The sequence below is a fragment of the Aphelocoma coerulescens genome, unplaced genomic scaffold, assembly GCF_041296385.1.
Source record: "Aphelocoma coerulescens isolate FSJ_1873_10779 unplaced genomic scaffold, UR_Acoe_1.0 HiC_scaffold_188, whole genome shotgun sequence".
Taxonomy (NCBI): domain Eukaryota; kingdom Metazoa; phylum Chordata; class Aves; order Passeriformes; family Corvidae; genus Aphelocoma; species Aphelocoma coerulescens.
In genome coordinates this window covers 17,056-41,868 of record NW_027183536.1, presented here as the reverse complement: position 1 = coordinate 41,868, position 24,813 = coordinate 17,056, and the positions used below count along the sequence as shown (strand labels likewise).

The following is a 24,813-nucleotide window of genomic DNA, read 5'->3' as shown; positions in this document are numbered from 1 at the left end:
CCAAAATGCGGTGCCCCCCTTCCTTCCCCCCCCCCCCAAATTAAAGGGGTTTCTAGCCCCGAAATTAGCGCTGCTCTTAATTTGGGGTTTAATTGATTTCATTAATAATTAATCGGGTTTGTGCCCCCCCCCAATTAAGGGGGTTTCTAGCCCCGAAATTAGCTCTGCTCTTAATTGGGGTTTAATTAATTTAATTAATCATTAATTGTGCCCTCTCCGCCCAGTCGGGGGAGTCTTTACCCTCGCATTTGGGGCGTCCTCCCCCTCTCTCAACCCCCCCTAAAATTTGGGGTCCCCCAGGATTTGGGATCCCCTCTAAGCCCACTGCCCCCCCCCCCCCCAAATTTGGGTCCTCTCCAGTAATTCGGGCCCCCCCTAATTCCATTGCCCCCCCTCCCCCCAAATTCGGGTCCCCCCCGTGTAATTCGGGACCCCCCCCCAATTCACTCCCCGCCCCCCCAAATTCGGGGTCCCCCCCCCCCCGTAATTTGGGACCCCCCCTGTAATTCGGGGTCCCTCCGTTCTGCGCATGCGCCAGGGCAGCCTCCGCGGGGGCGTGGCTTGTGCGGGTGGGGGCGTGGTCAAACCGCATCCAAATAAGGAAATGGGCGTGGCCTGAACCGGCGGTGGGCGTGGTTCCGGTGGGAGGTGGGCGTGGTTTGTGCGGGAAGGGGCGTGGCCAGGGCTGGGGAAATGGGCGTGGCCAGGGGGTGGGCGTGGCCAGCGGGGTGGGCGTGGCCAGCGGGGTGGGCGTGGCCAGCGGGGTGGGCGTGGCCGGGCGAAGATGGCAGCGCTGAGCGGGGACGCGCTGGGGCTGGAGCGGGGTACGGGGCGGAATTTTGGGGCGATTTCGGCCGATTTTGGGGTTTCCGCGGGGGGTCTGGGTGGGCCCGGGGTGGGGGAGGGGGGTGGGGAGGGGCTGGGGGGGCGTCGGGAGTGGGGGAGGGGGCGTTAAGAGGGGATTGGGGAGGTGCGAACGGGGCCTGGAGCGAGGCACGGGGGGGGGGGGATTTGGGGTGATTTGAGGGGGTTTTGGGGCTGGTTTTGGGGTGGTTTTGGGGTGGTTTTGGGGCTGTTTCCGGATGAGTCCGGGGGTGATTTTTTGGGTACCTCGGGTGTGATTTTGGGGTGATTCTGGGGGGGGGGGGTGATTTTGGGGGTGATATCGGGGTGATTTTGGGGTGATTCTGGGGTGTTTTGGGGTCTCTCAGACGTGTCCCGGGCCGTGGAGCTGCTGGAGCGGCTCCAGCGCAGTGGGGAGCTGCCCCCCCAAAAACTGCAGGCGCTGCAGAGGGTCCTGCAGAGCAAGTTCTGCTCCGCCATCCGCGAGGTGACCCCAAAACCCCCCGAACCCACCCCAAAACCCACCCGGGAACCCCAAAATCCAGCGGGAAAGGCGAAAATCCAGAAAAAAAAAACCCAAAATCCACCCCGGGAGCCCCAAAATCCACCCTGGAACCCCGAAATCCATCTGGGAACCTCCAATTCCACCCAGGAACCCTGAAATCCCGCGAACCCCAAAATCCACCCCCAAACCCACCCGGGAACCCCGAAACCCACCTGGGAGCCCCGAAATCCAGCGGGAAAGGGGAAAATCCAGAGGGGAACCCCCCTCACACCCCAAAAAATCCACCCCGGGAGCCCCAAAATCCATCTGGGAAGCTCCAATTCCACCCAGGAACCCTGGAATCCATCGGGGAACCCCAAAATCCACCCCCAAATCCACCTGGGACCCCCAAAATTCACCTGGGAACCCCCAAAATTCACACGGGAACCCCAAAATCCAGCGAGAAAGGCAAAAATCCAGAGGGGAACCCTCCCAAAAATCCACCCGGGGAGCCCCCAAATCCACCCTGGAACCCCCAAAATCCACCTGGGAACCCCCAAAATGCTCCAGGGATCCCCAAGATCCCCCCCGGGGTGCCCCCGACTCTCTCCAGCTGCCCCTTTTGGGGGGTTTTGGGGTCCCCCCAGGTCTATGAGCAGCTCTACGACACCTTGGACATCGCGGGGACCCCCGAGATCCGCGCCCACGCCACGGCCAAGGTACCCCGAAACCCCCCCCGGGACCCCCCCAAACACCCCCGGGACCCCCCCAAACAAACCTGGGACCCCCAAAACAACCCTGGGACCCCAAAACCCCCCACGGGACCCCCCAAAACACCCCCGGGACCCCCCCAAACAAACTTGGGACCCCCAAAACAACCCTGGGACCCCAAAACCCCCCACGGGGACCCCCCAAAACACCCCTGAGACCCCAAAAACACCCCCAGGAGCCCCCAAAACAACCCTAGGACCCCAAAACCCCCCCCGGGACCCCCCCAAAACAACCCTGGAATCCCCCCAAAACACCCCTGAGACCCCAAAACAACCCTGGGACCCCAGAAACAGCCCCGGGACCCCCAAAACCCCCCACAGGACCCCAGAAACAGCCCCGGGAGCCCCCAAAACAATCCTGGGACCCCAAAAACATCCCATCGGACCCCCCCAGAACAACCCTGGGACCCCAAAACAACCCTTGGACCCAAAAAAAACCCTGGGACCCCAGAAACAGACCCGGGACCCCCCCAAACAACCCTGGGACCCCAAAACCTGTCCCAGGACCCCCCAAAACCCCCCACAGGACCCCCCAAAACACCTCTGGGACCCCAAAACAACCCTGGGACCCCAAAATAACCCCATGGGACCCCCCAAAACACCCCTAAGACCCCCCAAAACAACCCTGGGACCCCAAAACAACCCTGGCGACCCTAAAAACCCCTGGGACCACCCAAAACGCCGCTGGGACCCCAAAACACCTCTGGGACCCCAAAACCTGTCCCGGGACCCCCCAAAATCCCCCACAGGACCCCCCCAAAACAACCCTGGGACCCCAAACCAACCCTGGGACCCCCCAAAACCCCCCACAGGACCCCCCAAAACACCCCTGAGACCCCAAAACCCCCCTGGGACCCCCAAACACCCCTGGGACCCCCCCAAAACTCCCCCGGGGACTCCAAAACCACCCTGGGCACCCCAAAACTGCCCTGGGACCCCCCCAAAACCCCCACACGGGACCCCCAAAACACCCCTGGGACCCCCAAAACCTGTCCTGGGGCTGTGCCCGTCTCTCGCCCCTCCCCCCGTGTCCCTCTGTCCCCTGTGCCCCCCCCGTGTCCTCCCCCCAGTGTCCCCAAACGCCCCCAAAGTGTCCCCAAAGTGTCCCCAAATGTCCCCAAAGTGTCCCCAAATGTCCCAAATGCCCCCAAAGTGTCCCCAAATGTCCCCAAATGCCCCCAAAGTGTCCCCAAATGCCCCCAAAGTGTCCCCAAATGTCCCCAAACGCCCCCAAAGTGTCCCCAACGCACCCAACACCCCAAATGTCCCCAAACACCCCCAAAGTGCCCCCAAATGTCCCCAACGGCCCCAATGTCCCCACAGTGTCCCCAGTGTATCCAACACCATCCCAAATGTCCCCAATGCCCCCAAAGTGTCCCCAAACGCCCCCAAAGTGCCCCCAAATGTCCCCAAACGCCCCCAACACCCCCAAGTGTCCCCAGCGCCCCCAACACCCCAACGTCCCCAAAGTGTCCCCAAATGTCCCCAAAGTGTCCCCAACTTCCCCAACGCCCCCAACACCCTGAATGTCCCCAACGTCCCCGAATGTCCCCAACGCCTCCAACATCCCCAACGCCCCCAAACACCCCAAACACCCCAAATGTCCCCAACGCCCCCAAAGGTCCCCAAAGTGTCCCCAACACCCCCAACGCCCCCAACACCCCAGATGTCCCCAACGCCCCCAATGTCCCCAACACCCCAAACATCCCAAACGTCCCCAATATCCCCCAACACCCCAAATATCCCAAATGTCCCCAACGCCCCCAACGCCCCCAAATGTCCCCAATGCCCCCAACGCTCCCCCAATGCCCCAAATGTCCCCAACGCTCCCAACACCCCCAACACCCCAAATGTCCCCAAATGTCCCCAATGTCCCCAACGCTCCCCCAACGCCCCCCATGTCCCCAACGCTCCCAACACCCCCAACATCCCAAATGTCCTCAATATCCCCCAAATGTCCCCAAAATGTCCCCAACACCCCCAATGTCTCCAACTCCCCAAATGTCCCCAATGTCCCCAACACCCCCCAAATGTCCCCAATATCCCCCAACACCCCCAACGCCCCAAATGTCCCCAATCGTCCCCAACACCCCCAATGTCCCCAACTCCCCCAAACATCCCCAACACCCCCAACACCCCAAACATCCCAAACGCCCCAAATGTCCCCAATATCCCCCAACACCCCCAAATGTCCCCAGTATCCCCCAACACCCCCAACACCCCCAATGTCCCCAACTCCCCCAAACATCCCCAACACCCCCAACACCCCAAACATCCCAAACGCCCCAAATGTCCCCAATATCCCCCAACACCCCCAATGCCCCAATGTCCCCAACACCCCAAACATCCCAAATGTCCCCAAACGTCCCCAACACCCCAAATGCGCCCAAACTCCCCCAACGCCCCACATGTCCCCAATGTCCCCAACACTCCCAATGCCCCAAATGTCCCCAACACCCCCAACGCCCCAAACGTCCCCAATATCCCCCAGCGCCCCAAACGTCCCCAATGTCCCCAAATGTCCCCAACACCCCAAATATCCCTAATGTCCCCAACACCCCCAATGCCCCAAATGTCCCCAACACCCCCAACGCCCCAAATGTCCCCAACACCCCCAACACCCCAAACATCCCCAACATCCCCAATATCCCCCAACATCCCCAACGCCCCAATGTCCCCAACACCCCAAATATCCCCAGATATCCCCAATGCCCCCAAACGTCCCCAACACCCCCAATGCCCCCAAACATCCCCAACACCCCCAATGTCCCCAACACCCCAAACATCCCAAACATCCCCAATATCCCCCAACACCCCAAATATCCCCAAATGTCCCCAACGTCCCCAACACCCCCAATGTCCCCAACGCCCCCAACACCCCCAAATGTCCCCAATGTCCCCAACACCCCCAATGTCCCCAACACCCCCAACACCCCAAACATCCCCAACATCCCCAATATCCCCCAACACCCCCAACGCCCCAATATCCCCCAACACCCCAAATATCCCCAAATATCCCCAATGCCCCCAAATGTCCCCAACACCCCCAATGTCCCCAACACCCCAAACATCCCAACATCCCCAATATCCCCCAACACCCCAAATATCCCAAATGTCCCCAACGCCCCCAACACCCCCAAATGTCCCCAATATCCCCCACCCCCCCACACGTCCCCAACGCCGTCCCCAGGCCACGGTGGCGGCGTTCGCGGCCAGCGAGGGCCACGCGCACCCGCGGGTGGTGGAGCTGCCCAAGACCGAGGAGGGTTTGGGCTTCAACATCATGGGGGGCAAGGAGCAGAACTCGCCCATCTACATCTCACGGGTCATCCCCGGCGGCGTGGCCGACCGGCACGGGGGGCTCAAACGGGGCGACCAGCTGCTCAGCGTCAACGGGGTGGTGAGGGTTTGGGGAGAAACCCGGGGGTTTTGGGGAAAATTGCGGGAATTTTGGGGTTTGGGGAGGGTTTGGGGTGGTTAAATTGGGGTTTGGGGTGGGTTTGGGGGGATTTGGGGCCGTTTGGGGTGGGTTTGGGGTGGGTTTGGGGGCTCAAACGGGGCGACCAGCTGCTCAGCGTCAACGGGGTGGTGAGGGTTTGGGGAGAAACTCGGGGATTTGGGGGAAATTGCGGGAATTTTGGGGGTTTGGGAGGGTTTGGGGTGGTTAAATTGGGGTTTGGGGGGGGTTTGGGGGATTTGGGGCCGTTTGGGGTGGGTTTGGGTTGGGTTTGGGGGCTCAAACGGGGCGACCAGCTGCTCAGCGTCAACGGGGTGGTGAGGGTTTGGGGAGAAACCCGGGGGTTTTGGGGAAAATTGCAGGAATTTTGGGGGTTTGGGAGGGTTTGGGGTGGTTAAATTGGGGTTTGGGGTGATTTAGGGGGATTTGGGGCCGTTTGGGGTGGGTTTGGGGTGGGTTTGGGGGCTCAAATGGGACGACCAGCTGCTCAGCGTCAACGGGGTGGTGAGGGTTTGGGGAGAAACCCGGGGGTTTGGGGGAAATTGCGGGAATTTTGGGGGTTTGGGAGGGTTTGGGGTGGTTAAATTGGGGTTTGGGGGGGGTTTGGGGGATTTGGGGCCGTTTGGGGTGGGTTTGGGGTGGGTTTGGGGGCTCAAATGGGGCGACCAGCTGCTCAGCGTCAATGGGGTGGTGAGGGTTTGGGGAGAAACCCGGGGATTTTGGGGAAAATTGCGGGAATTTTGGGGTTTTGGGGAGTTAAATTGGGGTTTTAGGGGGTTTTGGGGGATTTGGGTGGGTATGAGGGATTTGGGGGCTCAAACGGGGCGACCAGCTGCTCAGCGTCAGCGGGGTGGTGAGGGTTTGGGGAGAAACCCGGGGGTTTTGGGGAAATTGCGGGAATTTTGGGGTTTCGGGGAGTTAAATTGGGGTTTGGGGTTTAAATTGGGGTTTTTGGGGGATTTAGGGGGATTTGGGGTGGGTTTGGGGTGGGTTTGGGGGTCAGGGCTGGTTTGGGGTGGGTTTTGGGGGGATTTTTGGGGTCGGGGTGTGTTTGGGGTGGGTTTTTGGGGTCAGGGTGGGTTTTGGGTGGGTTTTTGGGGTCAGGGCTGTTTTTGGGTGGGTTTTTGGGGTCGGTGCAGTTCGGGGCTGGTTTTTGGGGTTCCAGTGGGGTTTTTGGGGTCAGGGCTGGTTTGGGGTGGGCTTTTGGGGTCGGTGCAGTTCGGGGCTGGTTTTTGGGGTTCCAGTGGGGATTTTGGGGTCAGGGCTGGTTTGGGGTGGGCTTTTGGGGTCGGTGCGGTTCGGGGCTGGTTTTTGGGGTTCCAGTGGGGATTTTGGGGTGCAGAGCGTGGAGGGGGAGCAGCACGAGCAGGTTTTGGGGTCTGGGTGGGGTTTTTGGGGTCTGGATGTGTTTTGGGGGGGTTTTGGGGGTCTAGGTGTGTTTGGGTGGGTTTTTGGGGTCGGTGCAGTTCGGGGCTGGTTTTTGGGGTTCCAGTGGGGATTTTGGGGTCAGGGCTGGTTTGGGGTGGGTTTCTGGGGTCGGTGCAGTTCGGGGCTGGTTTTTGGGGTTCCAGTGGGGTTTTTGGGGTCAGGGCTGGTTTGGGGTGGGTTTTTGGGGTCGGTGCAGTTCGGGGCTGATTTTTGGGGTTCCAGTGGGGATTTTGGGGCGCAGAGCGTGGAGGGGGAGCAGCACGAGCGCGCCGTGGAGCTGCTGAAGGCGGCGCAGGGCTCGGTGAAGCTCGTGGTCCGTTACACCCCGCGCGTGCTGGAGGAGATGGAGGCGCGCTTCGAGAAGCTGCGCACGGCCCGGCGCCGGCAGCACAACAGCTACTCGTGAGCCAGCCGAAACCCCAAAATCCCTGAAACCCCAAATCCCCGAAATCCCAAATCCCTGAGGCCCCAAATCTCTGAAACCCCAAATCCCTGAGTCCTGAAATCCCCGAAATCCCAAATCCCTGAGTCCTGAAATCCCCGAAACCCCAAAATCTCTGAAACCCCAAATCCCCGAAATCCCAAATCTCTGAGTCTTGAAATCCCCGAAATCCCAAATCCCTGAAACACCAAAATCCCCGAAATCCCAAATCCCTGAAACACCAAAATCCCTGAAATCCCAAATCCCTGAAACCCCAAATCCCTGAAACACCAAATCCCTGAGTCCTGAAATCCCCGAAACCCCAAATCCCTGAGTCTTGAAATCCCCGAAATTTCAAATCCCTGAATCCCCAAAATCCCCGAAATCCCAAATCCTTGAGGCCCCAAATCCCTGAAACCCCAAATCCCTGCACCCCAAAATCCCAAATCCTGCACCCCCCAAATCCCCGAAACCCCAAATCCCTGAGTCCTGAAATCCCCGAAATCCCAAATCCCTGAGGCCCCAAAATCCCTGAAACCCCAAATCCCTGAGTCCTGAAATCCCCAAAACCCCAAATCCCTGAAACCCCAAATCCCCAAAACCCCAAATCCCTGAGTCCTGAAATCCCTGAAACCCCAAAATTCCTGAAACCCCAAATCCCCAAAACCCGAAATCCCTGAGTCTTGAAATCCCCGAAATCCCAAATCCCTGAGGCCCCCAAATCCCTGAATCCCCAAATCCTGCACCCCAAAATCCCCGAATCCACCCCAAATCCTGCACCCCCCCCCCCCCCAAAATCCCCGACTCCCAAAAACCTCAGAACCCCAAATTCCCGAACCTTCGAATCCTTCAGCGCCCCCAAATTTCACCTCCCCTCCCCCCCCCGAGCCCCCCTGACCCCACCCCAATTTCACCCCACAGGTCGCTGGAATCGAGGGGGTAGAACCCCCCGGGACCCCCCGGGACCCCCCCGAGGACCCCCAGGACCCCTCAAAACCCGCCTGGGACCCCCCTGGGACCCCTCAAAACCCCCCTGGGACCCCCTGGGATCCCTCAAAACCTCCCTGGGACCCCCCTGGGACCCCTCAAATCCCCCCTGGGACCCCCAGGACCCTTTGGGACCCCCCTGGGACCCCTCAAAACCCCCCTGGGACCCCCTGGGACCCCCTGGGATCCCTCAAAACCTCCCTGAGACCCCCCTGGGAACCCCAGGACCCCTCAAATCCCCCCTGGGACCCCCCTGGGATCCCTCAAAACCCCCCTGGGACCCCTTGGGAGACCCCAGGACCCCTCAAATTCCCCCTGGGACCCCCCCAGGACCCCTCAAATCCCCCGGGACCCCTGGGACCCCCCTGGGATCCCTCAAATCCCCCCTGGGACCCCCTGGGATCCCTCAAATCCCCCTGGGACCCCCTGGGACCCCCCTGGGATCCCTCAAATCCCCCCTGGGACCCCCTGGGACCCCTCAAATCCCCCTGGGACCCCTGGGACCCCCCCTGGGATCCCTCAAATCCCCCCGGGACCCCTCTGGGATCCCTCAAATCCCCCCTGGGACCCCCCTGGGACCCCTCAAATCCCCCCTGGGACCCCCTGGGATCCCTCAAAACCCCCCTGGGACCCCTTGGGATCCCCCCAGGACCCCTCAAAACCCCCTGGGACCCCCTGGGACCCCCCTGGGATTCCTCAAATCCCCCCTGGGACCCCCTGGGATCCCTCAAAACCCCCCTGGGACCCCTTGGGATCCCCCCAGGACCCCTCAAATCCCCCCTGGGACCCCCTGGGACCCCCCTGGGATTCCTCAAATCCCCCCTGGGACCCCCTGGGACCCCCCAGGACCCCTCAAATCCCCCCTGGGACCCCCCCCGGGACCCCCTGGGCCCCCCCAGCCCCCCTGTGTATATTTGGGATATTTATGGGGTGCAGCCCCCCCTGTACAGTATTTATTGGTCCTGTTTGATTAAAGGCGTGGCCCGGGAGGGTCACCTGAGTGTCACCTGTGGGGTCATCTGTGGGGTCACCTGTGTCACCTGAGTGTCACCTGAGTGTCACCTGTGGGGTCACCTGTGGGGTCACCTGTGGGTGTCAAATGGGTGTCACCTGTGGGGTCATCTGTGGGGTCATCTGTGGGTCAACTGTGGGGTCACCTGTGGTGTCACCTGTGGGGTCATCTGTGGGGTCACCTGTGGGTGTCACCTGTGGGGTCACCTGAGTGTCCTGAGGGTCACCTGTGGTGTCACCTGTGGGGTCACCTGAGGGTCACCTGTGGTGTCACCTGAGTGTCATCTGTGTCACCTGTGTCACCTGTGGGTGTCACATGGGTGTCATCTGTGGGGTCACCTGAGGGTCATCTGTGGGGTCACCTGTGTCACCTGTGGGTGTCACCTGTGGGTGTCACCTGAGTGTCAGCTGTGGGGTCACCTGGGGTGTCACCTGTGGGGTCACCTGTGGGTGTCACCTGTGTCACCTGTGAGTGTCACCTGTGGGGTCACCTGAGGGTCACCTGAGGGTCACGTGACACCCCCTGCGCTGGGGGGGAGAGGGGTCCAGGTGCCTTTTTGGGGAAGGGGCTTCGTAACCATGGCAACGAGCGCCGTCTCCATGGTAACCGGGGCCGGTGCTCCGTTTCCATGGCGATGCACGGGGGGGGGGGCGGTTTCCATGGAGACGGGGATGGGGTGAAGGCGGGGGGGGAGGGGATCGCGTCTCCATGGCAACGGGGTGGGATGGGGTGGGGGGGTGGGGTGGTCCGTCTCCATGGCAACCCGGGGGGGGGATGGGAGGAATCCCGTTTCCATGGCAACACACGCGGAGAGGATGGTCCATCGTCATAGCAACGGGGGGGGGTGTGAAGTCCCGTTTCCATGGCAACGGGGCTGGCTGTGGCGACGACGCGGGGCGGTTTCCATGGCGACGCACGAGGGGATGGGATGGGGGGGAGGGTGGTCCATCCCCATGGCAACGCGGGGGCGGGGCCGTCTCCAGGGCAACGCGCATGCGCGGCCCCCCCCGCGCCCCCGCCCGGTGACATCACCCCAGCGCGGCCCCGCCCCCCGCGCGCTCCCATTGGCCGCTGGCGACGAGGCCCCGCCCCCTCCTCCCACCCGGCGCGGGGCGCGCTCCCATTGGTCGGCGCCGCCGTCAATCAGCGCCGCTCTTAAAGGGCCCGCGCAGCGTTTAGCGGAGCCGGCCGGGGGGGGGGTCGGTACCCGGGGGGGGGGGGGGGGGCGGGCGGCGGCCACGGGGCTCGGGCGGGCCCGGGGCGCGGTGGGGGCCTGAACGGGAGCGGGGGCGACGGGCAGCGACCCCCCCCCCCCCCCCCCCACCCCGGGGCCCCCCCGCCCCGCCGGGCCGCCTCCCTCCGCCGGAGCTGCCGCAGCGCCACTCGGAGCCCAGGTAGGAGCAGGGCCCGAGACCCCCCCGCCGCCCTCCCCGGGGCCCCCCCCGGTACCCCCCAGCCCGGCGGAGGCGGCAGCCGCATCCCGAGCCTCCATCGCACCTCCGGCATTGCCATCCCGCCGCCGGCAGCCGCAGCCCGAGCCCAGCCCCGGCAGCCGCAGCCCAGCCCCGGCGTCTCCAGCCCGGCCCCGGCAGCCCCAGCCCGGCGACCCCGTCCCCATTCCGGCCCCATCCCGACCCCATCCCCATCCCCATCCCCATCCCCATCCCCATCCCCATCCCCATCCCCATCCCCATCCCCGACCCCATCCCCATCCCATCCCCATCCCCATCCCCATCCCATCCCCATCCCCATCCCCATCCCGACCCCATCCCCATCCCATCCCATCCCCATCCCCATCCCCATCCCCATCCCCATCCCCATCCCCATCCCCATCCCCATCCCATCCCCATCCCCATCCCCATCCCCATCCCCATCCCCATCCCCATCCCCATCCCGACCCCATCCCCATCCCCATCCCATCCCCATCCCCATCCCCATCCCCATCCCATCCCCATCCCCATCCCCATCCCCATCCCCATCCCCATCCCCATCCCATCCCCATCCCCATCCCCATCCCCATCCCCATCCCCATCCCGACCCCATCCCCATCCCCATCCCATCCCCATCCCCATCCCCATCCCCATCCCCATCCCCATCCCCATCCCCATCCCCATCCCCATCCCCATCCCGACCCCATCCCACCCCATCCCGACCCCATCCCACCCCCAGGGCATCCCCATCCCCTCCCCCACCCCGTTTCATCCCACCTGGGACCCCCCCCCCCCATTTTTGGGCGCCCTCCAGGCCCCACTGCTTCCCCCCCGTCCCTCCCCCCCCACCCAGTGCCCCCGTCCCAGTACCCCCCCCATGGACCCCCCAATACCCTCCCAGTACCCCCCCACTGCATCCCATCGCACCCCCCCATCCCTGTGACCCCAGTAACCCTCATTGCACCCGCCCAGTGCCCCCCAGTAACCCCCTATCCATCCCAGTATCCCCCAGTATCCCCCAGTGCCCCCCAGTATCCCCCATCCATCCCAGTATCCCCCAGTATCCCCCAGTATCCCCCTATCCATCCCAGTATCCCCCAGTACCCCCCAGTGCCCCCCAGTAACCCCCTATCCATCCCAGTATCCCCCAGTATCCCCTATCCATCCCAGTGCCCCCCAGTATCCCCCCATCCATCCCAGTATCCCCCAGTACCCCCCAGTGCCCCCCAGTATCCCCCTATCCATCCCAGTGCCCCCCAGTATCCCCCCATCCATCCCAGTATCCCCCAGTACCCCCCAGTGCCCCCCAGTATCCCCCTATCCATCCCAGTGCCCCCCAGTATCCCCCCATCCATCCCAGTATCCCCCAGTACCCCCCAGTGCCCCCCATTTCATCCCAGTACCCCTCCATTTCCCCCCATTACACCCCGGGACCCCCCCAAGCACCCTCCCGACACCTGAGGGGACCCTTTGGGATTTTGGGGGGTCCCAGGTGTGTGGCCTCGGTGCCCAGCTGTGCCCAGGTGCCCCCAGGTGCCCTCAGGTGCCTCCAGGTGTGCCCAGCTGTGCCCCCAGGTGTGCCCAGGTGTGCCCAGGTGTGCCCAGGTGTGCCCAGGTGTTCCCCAGGTGCCCCCAGGTGTGCCCAGGTGTGCCCAGGTGTTCCCCAGGTGCCCCCAGGTGTGCCCAGGTGCCCCCCAGGTGTTCCCCAGGTGTCCCCAGGTGCCCCCACGTGCCCCCAGGTGTTCCCCAGGTGCCCCCCAGGTGCCCCCAGCTGTTCCCCAGGTGCCTCCAGGTGCGCCCAGGTGTGCCCAGGTGCCCCCGAGGTATCCCCCAGCTGTCCCCCAGGTGCCCCCAGGTGCCCCCAGGATGATGTGCAAGGTGCTGCCCACCCCAGCCAGGACCCCCAGGATGGGTCAGGACCCCCAGAGGATCCAGGCTTGGATCAGCTGATGATGCTGATCCCACATTGTGCCACCCCCCAGGTGCCCCCAGGTGTGCCCAGGTGCCCCCAGGTGCCCCCAGGATGATGTGGGTGGTGCTGCCCACCCCTGCCAGGACCCCCAGGCCAGGCCAGACCCGGATCAGCTGATGCCGCCCCATATTGCTGGTGCTGTTTCCCATCCCCCCGCAGGTGCCCCCAGGTGCGCCCAGGTGCCCCCAGGTGCCCCCAGGTGTGCCCAAGACGATGTGGGTGGCCCTGCCCACCATCAGCGAGGACCCCCAGAGTGGGTCAGGACCCCCAGAGTGGGTCAGGACTGGAGCAGCCCCTGTTGCTGATGCTGTTTCCCATCCCCCCCGCAGGTGCCCCCAGGTGTGCCCAGGTGTGCCCAGGCATCCCCCAGGTGCCCCCAGGTGCCCCCAGGATGATGTGGGTGGCCCTGCCCACCCCAGCCAGGACCCCCAGGATGGGTCAGGACCCCCAGAGTGGGTCAGGACCCCCAGAGTGGGTCAGGACTGGAGCAGCCCCTGTTGCTGATGCTGTTTCCCATCCCCCCACAGGTGCCCCCAGGTGTGCCCAGGTGTGCCCAGGCATCCCCCAGGTGCCCCCAGGATGATGTGGGTGGCCCTGCCCACCCCAGCCAGGACCCCCAGGATGGGTCAGGACCCCCAGGATGGGTCAGGACCCCCAGAGTGGGTCAGGACTGGAGCAACCCCTGTTGCTGATGCTGTTTCCCATCCCCCCCGCAGGTGCCCCCAGGTGCGCCCAGGTGTGCCCAGGTGCCCCCAGGATGATGTGCGAGGTGCTGCCCACCATCAGCGAGGACCCCCGGCGGGGCTCGGGCCCCCCGGAGGAGCCGGGGCTGGAGCAGCTGATGGTGCAGATGCTGCGGGAGCGCGAGCGGCTGCTGGAGACGCTGCGGGACACGCAGGAGGGGCTGGCCACGGCTCACCTGCGCCTGCGCGACCTGGCCCACGAGCGCGACCTGCTGCAGCGGCAGCTCAACAGCGCCCTGCCCCAGGTGAGGAAGGGGTTAAACGGGGCGTGGTACAGCTGGGGACGTGGTTAGAGAGGGCATGGTTAAGGTGGGAAATGGCCGGGCAGGTGTGGCCAGGTGTGGCCAGGTGTGGCTGGGCTTGGGGCAGCTCAACAGCGCCCTGCCCCAGGTGAGGGAGGGGTTAAATGGGGCGTGGTACAGCTGGGGGCGTGGCTTAACCAGGTGTGGCCAGGTGTGGCTGGGCTTGGGGCAGCTCAACAGCGCCCTGAACCAGGTGAGGGAGGGGTTAAATGGGGCGTGGTAAAGCTGGGGGCGTGGCTAGAGAGGGCGTGGTTAAGGTGGGAAATGGCCGGGCAGGTGTGGTGGCCAGGTGTGGCCAGGTGTGGCTGAGTTTGGGGTAGCTCCACAGCGCCCTGAACCAGGTGAGGAAAGGGTTAAATGGGGTGTGGCACTGATGGGGGCGTGGCTAGAGAGGGTGTAGCACCGCTGGGGGCGTGGCTTGGCCAGGTGTGGCCAGGTGTGGCCAGGTGTGGCCAGGTGTGGCCAGGTGTGGCTGGGCTTGGGGCAGCTCCACAGTGCCCTGAACCAGGTGAGGAAGGGGTTAAATGGGGCGTGGTAAAGCTGGGGGCGTGGCTAGAGAGGGCGTGGTTAAGGTGGGAAATGGCCGGGCAGGTGTGGTGGCCAGGTGTGGCCAGGTGTGGCTGAGTTTGGGGCAGCTCCACAGCGCCCTGAACCAGGTGAGGAAAGGGTTAAATGGGGCGTGGCACTGATGGGGGCGTGGTTAGAGAGGGTGTGGCACCGCTGGGGGCGTGGCTTGGCCAGGTGTGGCCAGGTGTGGCTGGGTTCGGGGCAGCTCCACAGCGCCCTGCCCCAGGTGAGGAAGGGGTTAAATGGGGCGTGGCACCGTGGGGGGCGTGGTTAGAGAGGGTGTGGCCAGGGAGGGGCAGGGAAAGGGGGAAAGGGCCGGGCAGGTGAGAGCAGGTGAGGGCAGGTGAGTGTTGGTCAGGTGGGGGAGGGGTTGGGGGCGTGGCTAAATGGGGTGTGGCACCACCGGGGGTGTGGTTAAGGGGTTAAATGGCTGGCCAGGTGTGGCCAGGTGTGGCCAGGTGTGGCCGGGTGTGGCCAGGTGTGGCTGGGCTTGGGGCAGCTCCACAGTGCCCTGCCCCAGGTGAGGAAGGGGTTAAATGGGGCGTGGCACTGATGGGGGCGTGGCTAAAGGGGGCGTGGCTAAAGGGGGCGTGGTTTAACGGGGCGTGGCTCGTTGGGAGGCGTGGCTGGTGTGGCCCCCATGTCCCCAGTGATGTCCCCTCCCCCTGTGGCACCCTGACCCCAATGACCCCTCGGATGTCCCCAATGTCCCCTGTGCCATCCCCGTGTCCCCTGTGATGTCCCCAATGTCCCCAATGTCCCCAATGTCCCCAATGTCCCCTCGCATGTCCCCAATGCTGTCCCCGATGTCCCCAATGCTGTCCCCGTGTCCCCTCTCATGTCCCCAATGCTGTCCCCAATGTCCCCGATGTCCCCGATGCTGTCCCCAATGCTGTCCCCGATGTCCCCAATGTCCCCAATGTCCCCAATGTCCCCCATGTCCCCAATGTCCCCAATGTCCCCCATGTCCCCAATGTCCCCAATGTCCCCAATGTCCCCAATGCTGTCCCCAATGTGCCCGATGTCCCCAATGTCCCCAATGCTGTCCCCAATGTCCCCCATGTCCCCAATGTCCCCGATGTCCCCGATGTCCCCAATGCTGTCCCCATGTCCCCGATGTCCCCAATGTCCCCAATGCTGTCCCCAATGTCCCCCATGTCCCCAATGCTGTCCCCAATGTCCCCCATGTCCCCAATGTCCCCGATGTCCCCAATGCTGTCCCCATGTCCCCATGTCCCCAATGTCCCCAATGTCCCCAATGTCCCAAATGTCCCCAATGCTGTCCCCGATGTCCCCGATGTCCCCGATGCTGTCCCCATGTCCCCATGTCCCCAATGTCCTCAATGCTGTCCCCATGTCCCCGATGTCCCCAATGTCCCCCATGTCCCCAATGTCCCCAATGCTGTCCCCATGTCCCCGATGTCCCCGATGTCCCCAATGCTGTCCCCAATGCTGTCCCCAATGTCCCCAATGTCCCCATGTCCCAATGTCCCCAATGTCCCCAATGTCCCCAATGTCCCCAATGCTGTCCCCGATGTCCCCAATGTCCTCAATGCTGTCCCCATGTCCCTGATGTCCCCATGTCCCCCATGTCCCCAATGTCCCCCAATGCTGTCCCCATGTCCCCGATGTCCCCGATGCTGTCCCCGATGTCCCCGTGCTGTCCCCGATGTCCCCGTGCTGTCACCAGGAGCTGGCCGCGCTCACCAAGGAGCTGAACCTGTGCCGGGAGCAGCTCCTGGAGCGCGAGGAGGAGATCGCCGAGCTCAAGGCCGAGCGCAACAACACCCGGGTGAGCCATGGGGCACCTGGGGGGCACCTGGGGGGCACCTGGGGGCATCTGGGGGCACCTGGGGGGCACCTGGGGGCACCTGGGGGCATCTGGGGGGCACCTGGGGGCACCTGGGGGGCACCTGGCACACCTGGGGGGCATCTGGGGGGCACCTGGGTGTCAGCCGGGTGTCACCTGCCCCTTGGCACCTGGCACCACCTGGCACCACCTGGCAGGTGCCATGTGACACCTGGCACCTGGTGTCCCCAAGGTCCCCGATGTCCCCAATGCCCCCAATGCCCCCAATGTCCCCAACGCCCCCATCACCCCCAACGCCCCCGACGCCCCCAATGCCCCCCAATGTCCCCCCAATGTCCCCCAATGTCCCCAATGCCCCCCAATGCCCCCCAATGTCCCCAATGTCCCCCAATGTCCCCAATTCCCTCCAATGTCCCCCAACGCCCCCAACACCCCCAATGCCCCCAACACCCCCAACGCCCCCAACGCCCCCAATGTCCCCAATGTCCCCAATGTCCCCAATGTCCCCAATGTCCCCCCAATGTCCCCCCAATGCCCCCGATGCCCCCAATGCCCCCAACACCCCCAATGCCCCCCAATGTCCCCCCAATGTCCCCCAATGTCCCCCAATGTCCCCAATTCCCTCCAATGTCCCCCAACGCCCCCAACACCCCCAATGCCCCCAACACCCCCAATGTCCCCCAATGTCCCCAATGCCCCCCAATGTCCCCCCAATGTCCCCCCAATGCCCCCGATGCCCCCAATGCCCCCAACACCCCCAATGCCCCCCAATGTCCCCCAATGCCCCCAATGCCCCCCAATGTCCCCCCAATGTCCCCCAATGTCCCCAATGTCCCCAATTCCCTCCAATGTCCCCCAACGCCCCTGATGCCCCCAATGTCCCCAATGTCCCCCAATGCCCCCAACACCCCCAATGCCCCCCAATGCCCCCCAATGTCCCCAATGTCCCCCAATGCCCCCATCACCCCCAACGCCCCCAACGCCCCCGATGCCCCCAATGTCCCCCAATGCCCCTGACGCCCCTGATGTCCCCAACGCCCCCAATGTCCCCAACGCCCCCATCACCCCCAACGCCCCCAATGCCCCCAACGTCCCCGATGCCCCTGATGCCCCCAATGTCCCCCACTGCCCCCCAATGTCCCCTGGCACCCCCGGTGCCCCTGACGCCCCCGGTGCTGTCCGCAGCTGCTGCTGGAGCACCTGGAGCACCTGGTGTCGCGGCACGAGCGCTCCCTGCGGATGACCGTGGTCAAGCGCCAGGCCCAGTCCCCGGCCGGGGTCTCCTCCGAGGTCGAGGTGCTCAAGGCCCTCAAGTCCCTCTTCGAGCACCACAAGGCCCTGGATGAGAAGGTCAGGGGGTCCTGGGGGGGGTCCTGAGGGGTCCGGGGGAGGGGTTCTGGAGGGTCCTGGGGGGGTTCTGAGGAGTCTGGGGGGGGTCCTGAGGGGTTTTGGAGGGGTCCTGGAGGGGTCCTGAGGGATCTGGGGGGGTTCTGGAGCGTCCTGGGGGGTTCTTGAGGTGTCCTGGGGGGGGGTCCTGAGGGGTCCGGGGGGGGTTCTGGAGGGTCCTGGGGGAGTCCTGAGGAGTCTGGGGGGGGGTCCTGAGGGGTTTTGGAGGGGTCCTGGAGGGGTCCTGAGGGGTCCGGGGGCGTTCTGGAGGGTCCTGGGGGGGTCCTGAGGGGTCCGGGGGCATTCTGGAGGGTCCTGGGGGAGTCCTGAGGAGTCTGGGGGGGTCCTGAGGGGTTTTGGAGGGGTCCTGGAGGGGTCCTGAGGGGTCCAGGGGGGGTTCTGGAGGGTCCTGGGGGTGTCTTGAGGCATCCTGGAGGGGTCCTGAGGGGTCCTGGAGGGGTCCTGAGGGGTCCACGGGGGTTCTGGAGGGTCCTGGGGAGGTCCTGAGGGGTCCAGGGGGGGTTCTGGAGGGTCCTGGAGGGGTCCTGAGGGGTCCTGAGGGGTCCGCGGGGGTTCTGGAGGGTCCTGGGGAGGTCCTGAGGGGTCCTGAGGGGTCCTGGAGGGGTCCTGGAGGGGTCCTGGGGGGGTTTAAGGTGACCTGGTGGCACCTGGAGGTCTCCAAGGGGGTCTCGGGGACTTCTGGGATGAGCCAGGTGAGACCTGGGGGGAACTGAAGGGGTCTTGGGGGGGTCTCGGGATGGTCCTGGGGGGGTTTAGAGTGACCTGGTGGCACCTGGAGGTCCCAGGCGGGAGCTGGGGGGACCCAAAAGGGTCTCAGGGGGTTTTGGGGTGACCCAGGTGGCACCTGGCGGTCCCTGAGAGGGTCTCGGGGGGGGTTCTGGTGGCACCTGGTGGCAGCCAAGGGGGCACCGAGGGTCTCCAGGTGGCCCCGGTGTCACCCAGGTGGCTCTGGGGACATCCCGGGGGGGGGGGGGTTGTGGTGTCCCCACGGTGTCCCCACGGTGTCCCCATGGTGTCCTCCCCGTGTCCCCACGGTGTCACCCACGGTGTCCCCACGGTGTCCCCATGGTGTCCTCCCCGTGTCCCCACGGTGTCACCCACGGTGTCCCCACGGTGTCCCCATGGTGTCCTCCCCGTGTCCCCACGGTGTCACCCACGGTGTCCCCACAGTGTCACCCACGGTGTCCCCATGGTGTCCCCACGGTGTCACCCACGGTGTCCTCCCGGTGTCCCCGCGGTGTCACCCACGGTGTCACCCACGGTGTCACCCACGGTGCCACCCACGGTGTCACCCACGGTGTCCCTACGGTGTCCCCACGATGTCCTCCCGGTGTCCCTACGGTGTCCCCACGATGTCACCCACGGTGTCCCCACGGTGTTCCCACGATGTCCTCCCGGTGTCCCTGTGGTGTCCCCACGGTGTCACCCACGGTGTCCCCACTGTGTCACCCACGGTGTCCTCCCGGTGTCCCCACAGTGTCACCCACGGTGTCACCCACGGTGTCACCCACGGTGTCCCTGCGGTGTCACCCACGGTGCCACCCACGGTGTCCCCATGGTGTCCCCACAATGTCCTCCCGGTGTCCCCACGGTGTCACCCACTGTGTCACCCACGGTGTCCCCATGGTGTCACCCACTGTGTCACCCACGGTGCCACCCACGGTGTCCCCACGGTGTCCCCACAATGTCCTCCCGGTGTCCCCACGGTGTCACCCACGGTGTCCCCATGGTGTCCCTGCAGTGTCACCCACGGTGTCACCCACGGTGTCCCTGTGGTGTCACCCACGGTGTCCCCACGCTGTCCCCAGGTGCGGGAGCGGCTGCGGGTGGCCCTGGAGCGCGTGGCCGTCCTGGAGGAGGAGCTGGAGGTGTCCAACCAGGAGGTGGGGACAGCGAGGGGACACCGGGGGGGGGGGGTGGAGGGGGGGGGTGACACTGTCAGGGTGACACTGAGGTGGGTGGCACCTGAGGGTGGGTGACACCCGTGACGTGGGTGACGCCAGGGCGATGCCCATCGCGGTCCTTCGGAGGGTGACATCTGTCCCCGTGTCCCTGGGGGGTGGCACCTGTCCCTGGGGGGTGGCACCTGTCCCTGTCCCTGTCCCTGGGGGGTGGCACCTGTCCCTGGGGGGTGGCACCTGTCCCTGGGGGTGGCACCTGTCCCCGTGTCCCTGGGGGGTGGCACCTGTCCCTGGGGGGTGGCACCTGTCCCTGTCCCTGTTCTGGGGGTGACATTGTCCCCTCCCCGTCCCTGTCCCTGTCTCTGTCCCCTCCTTCTCCCCTCCCTCTCCCCTCCCTCTCCCCCCTCTGTCCCCCCTCTGTCCCCTCCCTCTCCCCCCTCTGTCCCCCCTCTGTCCCCTCCCTCTCCCCTCCCTCTCCCCCCTCTGTCCCCCCTCTGTCCCCTCCCTCTCCCCTCCCTCTCCCCCCTCTGTCCTCCCCTCTCCCCCCTCTGTCCCCTCTCTGTCCCCCCCTCTGTCCCCCCTCTGTCCCCCCTCTGTCCCCTCTCTGTCCCCTCTCTGTCCCCCCTCTGTCCCCCCCTGTCCCCTCCCTCTCCCCTCCCTGTCCCCTCTCTGTCCCCCCTCTGTCCCCCCTCTGTCCCCCCTCTGTCCCCTCCCTCTCCCCTCTCTGTCCCCCCTCTGTCCCCTCCCTCTCCCCTCCCTGTCCCCTCCCTCTCCCCCCTCTGTCCCCTCCCTCTGTCCCCCCTCTGTCCCCCCTCTGTCCCCTCCCTCTCCCCCCTCTGTCCCCTCTCTGTCCCCCCTCTGTCCTCCCCTCTGTCCCCCCCTCTGTCCCCTCCCTCTCCCCCCTCTGTCCCCTCTCTGTCCCCTCTCTGTCCCCTCTCTGTCCCCCCTCTGTCCCCTCCCTCTCCCCCCTCTGTCCCCCCTCTGTCCCCTCCCTCTCCCCTCTCTGTCCCCCCTCTGTCCCCTCCCTCTCCCCTCCCTGTCCCCTCCCTCTCCCCCCTCTGTCCCCTCCCTCTGTCCCCCCTCTGTCCCCCCTCTGTCCCCTCCCTCTCCCCCCTCTGTCCCCTCTCTGTCCCCTCTCTGTCCCCTCTCTGTCCCCCCTCTGTCCCCTCCCTCTCCCCCCTCTGTCCCCCCTCTGTCCCCTCCCTCTCCCCCCTCTGTCCCCCCTCTGTCCCCCCCCTCTGTCCCCCCTCTGTCCCCCCTCTGTCCCCCCTCTGTCCCAGTCCCTGGCCCTACGGGAGCAGCTGTCCCGGCGCCGCTCGGGCCTGGAGGACGCGGCCGCCGACGGGGACAGCGCGGTACGGGGGGGTCAGGGGGGTCACTGGGGGGTCACTGGGGGGCCAGGGGTCACTGGGGGACACTGGGGGGTCAGGGGGGGTCAGGGGACACTGGAGGACACTGGGGGGTCACTGGGGGTCACTGGGGGGTCATTGGGGGTGTCAGGGGTCACTGGAGGACACTGGGGGGTCATTGGGGGTGTCAGGGGTCACTGGGGGACACTGGGGGGTCACTGGGGGGTCAGGGGTCACTGGGGGTCACTGAGGGGTCAGGGGACACTGGGGGGACATTGGGGGGACACTGGGGGACACTGGGGGGTCATTGGGGGGTCAGGGGACACTGGAGGGTCACTGGGGGGGTCAGGGGTCACTGGAGGACACTGGAGGGTCACTGGGAAGTCAGGGGTCACTGGGGGGTCACTGGGGGGGTCAGGGGTCACTGGGGGACACTGGGGGGTCACTGAGGGGTCAGGGGACACTGAGGGGACATTGGGGGGTCACTGGGGGACACTGGGGGTCACTGGGGGGTCAGGGGTCACTGGGGGTTACTGGGGGGTCATTGGGGGTCAGGGGTCACTGGGGGACACTGGAGGGGTCACTGGAGGGGTCATTGGGGGTCAGGGGTCACTGGGGGACACTGGGGGGTCACTGGAGGTCACTGGGGGGTCAGGGGTCACTGGGGGACACTGGAGGGGTCACTGGGGGGTCATTGGGGGTCAAGGGTCACTGGTGGACACTGGGGGGTCACTGGGGGTCACTGGGGGGGTCAGGGGTCACTGGGAAACACTGGGGTGTCACTGGGGGGTCAGGGGACAATGGAGACACCAGGGAGACACTGGGGGGGTCAGGGGTCACTGGGCAACACTGGGGAATCACTGGGGGTCACTGGGGGGGTCAGGGGTCACTGGGCAACACTGGGGAATCACTGGGGGTCACTGGGGGGGTCAGGGGTCACTGGGCAACACTGGGGAATCACTGGGGGTCACTGGGGGGGTCAGGGGTCACTGGGAGGACATGGGGGTCAGGGGGTCAAGGGGTCACAGAGGGTCATGGAGACACTGGAGGAGGTCAGGAGGTCACAGAGGGGTCAGGGGGTCATGGGGGGGTCATGGGGTCACAGAGGGGTCACAGTGGTCAGGGGTCCTGGGGGGTCCTGGGGGGTCCTGGGGGGTCCTGGGGGTCAAGGGGTCATGGGAGCCAGGGAGGTCGGGGGGGTCTTGTGGGGTCATGGGGGTCGGGGTCAAGGAGGGCCAAGGCGGGGTCTGGAGGGCACAGGGGGGGTCCCAGTGGTCAGGGGTCAGAGGGGCCACAGTGGTCAGGGGTCAAGGGGTCAAGGGGCCACAGTGGTCAGGGGTCAAGGGGTCAAGGGGTCAGAGGGGCCACAGTGGTCAGGGGTCAAGGGGGTTGGGATTCCAGGGGGGTCATTGGGGTCCCAGTGGTCAGGGGTCAAGGGGTCAGGGGTCAAGGGGTCAGAGGGGCCACAGTGGTCAGGGGTCAAGGGGTCAATGGGCTCATAGTGGTCAGGGGTCAAGGGGTCAGGGGTCAAGGGGTCAGGGGTCAGAGGGGCCACAGTGGTCAGGGCTCAAAGGGGTTGGGATTCCAGGGGGGTCATTGGGGTCCCAGTGGTCAGGGGGTCAAGGGTCATTGGGGTCCCAGTGGTCAGGGGGTCAAGGGTCAGGGGTTTGGGGTCCTGGAGGAGGGGTCAGGGGTCAGCTGACCCCCCCGAGTGACCGCTGGTGCCCCCAGGCCTCCCCCGAGCGGCGGCGCGAGGCCGAGCTGGAGGCGTCGCTGGGCCGGCACCGCGTGGCCGCTCTGTGCCGCCAGCTCGGGCGGCTCCAGGACGAGGCCAGCGCGGCCCAGAGGGAGCTGGCCAGGGCCCACGAGGCCGGGGCCAAGCTGCAGAGGGACCTCAAGGAGGTGGGGATGGGCGAAAACGGGGAAAAACGGGCAAAAACGGGCAAAAACGGGCAAAAACAGGCGAAAACAGGGTGGAAACGGGAGAAACTGGGAGGAAAAGGGAGGAACTGGGAGGGAATGGGGAGGAACTGGGAGGGAATGGCCTGAACGGGGAGGGAATGGCTCAAACTGGGAGGGAATGGCCTGAACTGGGAGGGTTTAACCCCAAATTAGGAGGGAATGGCTCGAACTGGGAGGGTTTAACCCCAAACTGGGAGGGAATGGCTCGAACTGGGAGGGCTTAACCCCAAATTAGGAGGGAATGGCTCGAACTGGGAGGGTTTAACCCCAAATTAGGAGGGAATGGCTCGAACTGGGAGGGTTTAACCCCAAACTGGGAGGGAATGGCTCGAACTGGGAGGGCTTAACCCCAAATTGGGAGGGAATGGCTCGAACTGGAAGGGAACGGCTCGAACTGGGAGGGTTTAACCCCAAACTGGGAGGGAATGGCTCGAAGTGGAAGGGAATGGCTGGAACTGGGAGGGTTTAACCCCAAACTGGGAGGGAATGGCTCGAACTGGGAGGGTTTAACCCTAAACTGGGAGGGTTTAACCCCAAACTGGGAGGGTTTAACCCCAAACTGGGAGGGAATGGCCTGAACTGGGAGGGTTTAACCCCAAACTGGGAGGGTTTAACGCCAAACTGGGAGGGAATGGCCGTCCCTGCTGCCCCTCCAACGGCCCCAATCCCCCCGGTGTCCCCCCCATGTCCCCCCTCTGTCCCCCCTCTGTCCCCCCCATATCCCCCCATCTCTGCCCCCCATATCCCCCCCTCTCTGCCCCCCCATATCCCCCCCTCTGTGCCCCCCATATCCCCCCCTCTGTGCCCCCCATATCCCCCCCTCTCTGCCCCCCATATCCCCCCTCTGTGCCCCCCATATCCCCCCCTCTGTGCCCCCCATATCCCCCCCCTCTCTGCCCCCCATGCCCCCCCTCTGTCCCCCCCATATCCCCCCCTCTGTGCCCCCCATATCCCCCCCTCTGTGCCCCCCATATCCCCCCCTCTCTGCCCCCCATATCCCCCCCTCTCTGCCCCCCATATCCCCCCTCTCTGTGCCCCCCATATCCCCCTCTCTGCCCCCCCATATCCCCCTCTCTGCCCCCCATATCCCCCCCCTCTGTGCCCCCCATATCCCCCCCTCTCTGCCCCCCATGCCCCCCCTCTGTCCCCCCCATATCCCCCCCTCTGTGCCCCCCATATCCCCCCCTCTCTGCCCCCCATATCCCCCTCTCTGTGCCCCCCCATATCCCCCTCTCTGCCCCCCATATCCCCCCTCTCTGCCCCCCATATCCCCCCCTCTCTGCCCCCCATATCCCCCCCCTCTGTGCCCCCCATATCCCCCCCTCTGTGCCCCCCATATCCCCCTCTCTGTGCCCCCCATATCCCCCCCTCTCTGCCCCCCATGCCCCCCCTCTCTGCCCCCCATATCCCCCCCTCTCTGTGCCCCCCGTGCCCCCCCTCTCTGCCCCCCATATCCCCCTCTCTGTGCCCCCCATATCCCCCCCCTGTGCCCCCCCATATCCCCCTCTCTGCCCCCCCATATCCCCCCCTCTGTCCCCCCCATATCCCCCCCTCTGTGCCCCCCATATCCCCCTCTCTGCCCCCCATATCCCCCCCTCTGTGCCCCCCATATCCCCCCCTCTCTGCCCCCCATATGCCCCCCTCTGTGCCCCCCATATCCCCCTCTCTGTGCCCCCCGTGCCCCCCCTCTCTGCCCCCCATATCCCCCCCTCTCTGCCCCCCATATCCACCCTCTCTGCCCCCATATCCCCCCTCTCTGCCCCCCATATCCCCCCCTCTCTGCCCCCCATATCCCCCCTCTGTACCCCCCATATCCCCCCCTCTGTGCCCCCATATCCCCCTCTCTCTGCCCCCCATATCCCCCCCCCCTCTGTGCCCCCCATATCCCCCCCTCTCTGCCCCCCATATCCCCCTCTCTGTGCCCCCCATATCCCCCTCTCTGTGCCCCCCATATCCCCCTCTCTGCCC

The 24,813-nt window shown here is 65.3% G+C and overlaps 2 protein-coding genes across 2 annotated transcripts in view; both read left to right on the top strand.

The window, feature by feature from the left end:
• The first annotated feature begins 774 nt into the window (after positions 1–774).
• Positions 775–8,413, top strand: LIN7B (lin-7 homolog B, crumbs cell polarity complex component). The gene is made up of 6 exons (XM_068998938.1): positions 775–824; positions 1,212–1,330; positions 1,975–2,046; positions 5,288–5,497; positions 7,224–7,384; positions 8,325–8,413. The coding sequence occupies exons 1-6, from the start codon at positions 785–787 to the stop codon at positions 8,344–8,346; spliced, it is 624 nt and encodes a 207-aa protein (XP_068855039.1). The 5' UTR covers positions 775–784; the 3' UTR covers positions 8,347–8,413.
• A 5,148-nt stretch (positions 8,414–13,561) lies between these two features.
• LOC138101096 (liprin-alpha-3-like) overlaps positions 13,562–24,813 on the top strand; it is a gene marked incomplete at its 3' end in the record, with an annotated part of 28,243 nt that continues 16,991 nt past the window's right edge. Inside the window, exons 1-6 of the mRNA XM_068998939.1 lie at positions 13,562–13,792; positions 16,107–16,208; positions 17,412–17,576; positions 19,442–19,516; positions 20,815–20,889; positions 22,615–22,785. Of these exons, the coding sequence (XP_068855040.1) occupies positions 13,562–13,792; positions 16,107–16,208; positions 17,412–17,576; positions 19,442–19,516; positions 20,815–20,889; positions 22,615–22,785 (819 nt within the window). The remainder of the gene's footprint in view (positions 13,793–16,106; positions 16,209–17,411; positions 17,577–19,441; positions 19,517–20,814; positions 20,890–22,614; positions 22,786–24,813) is intronic.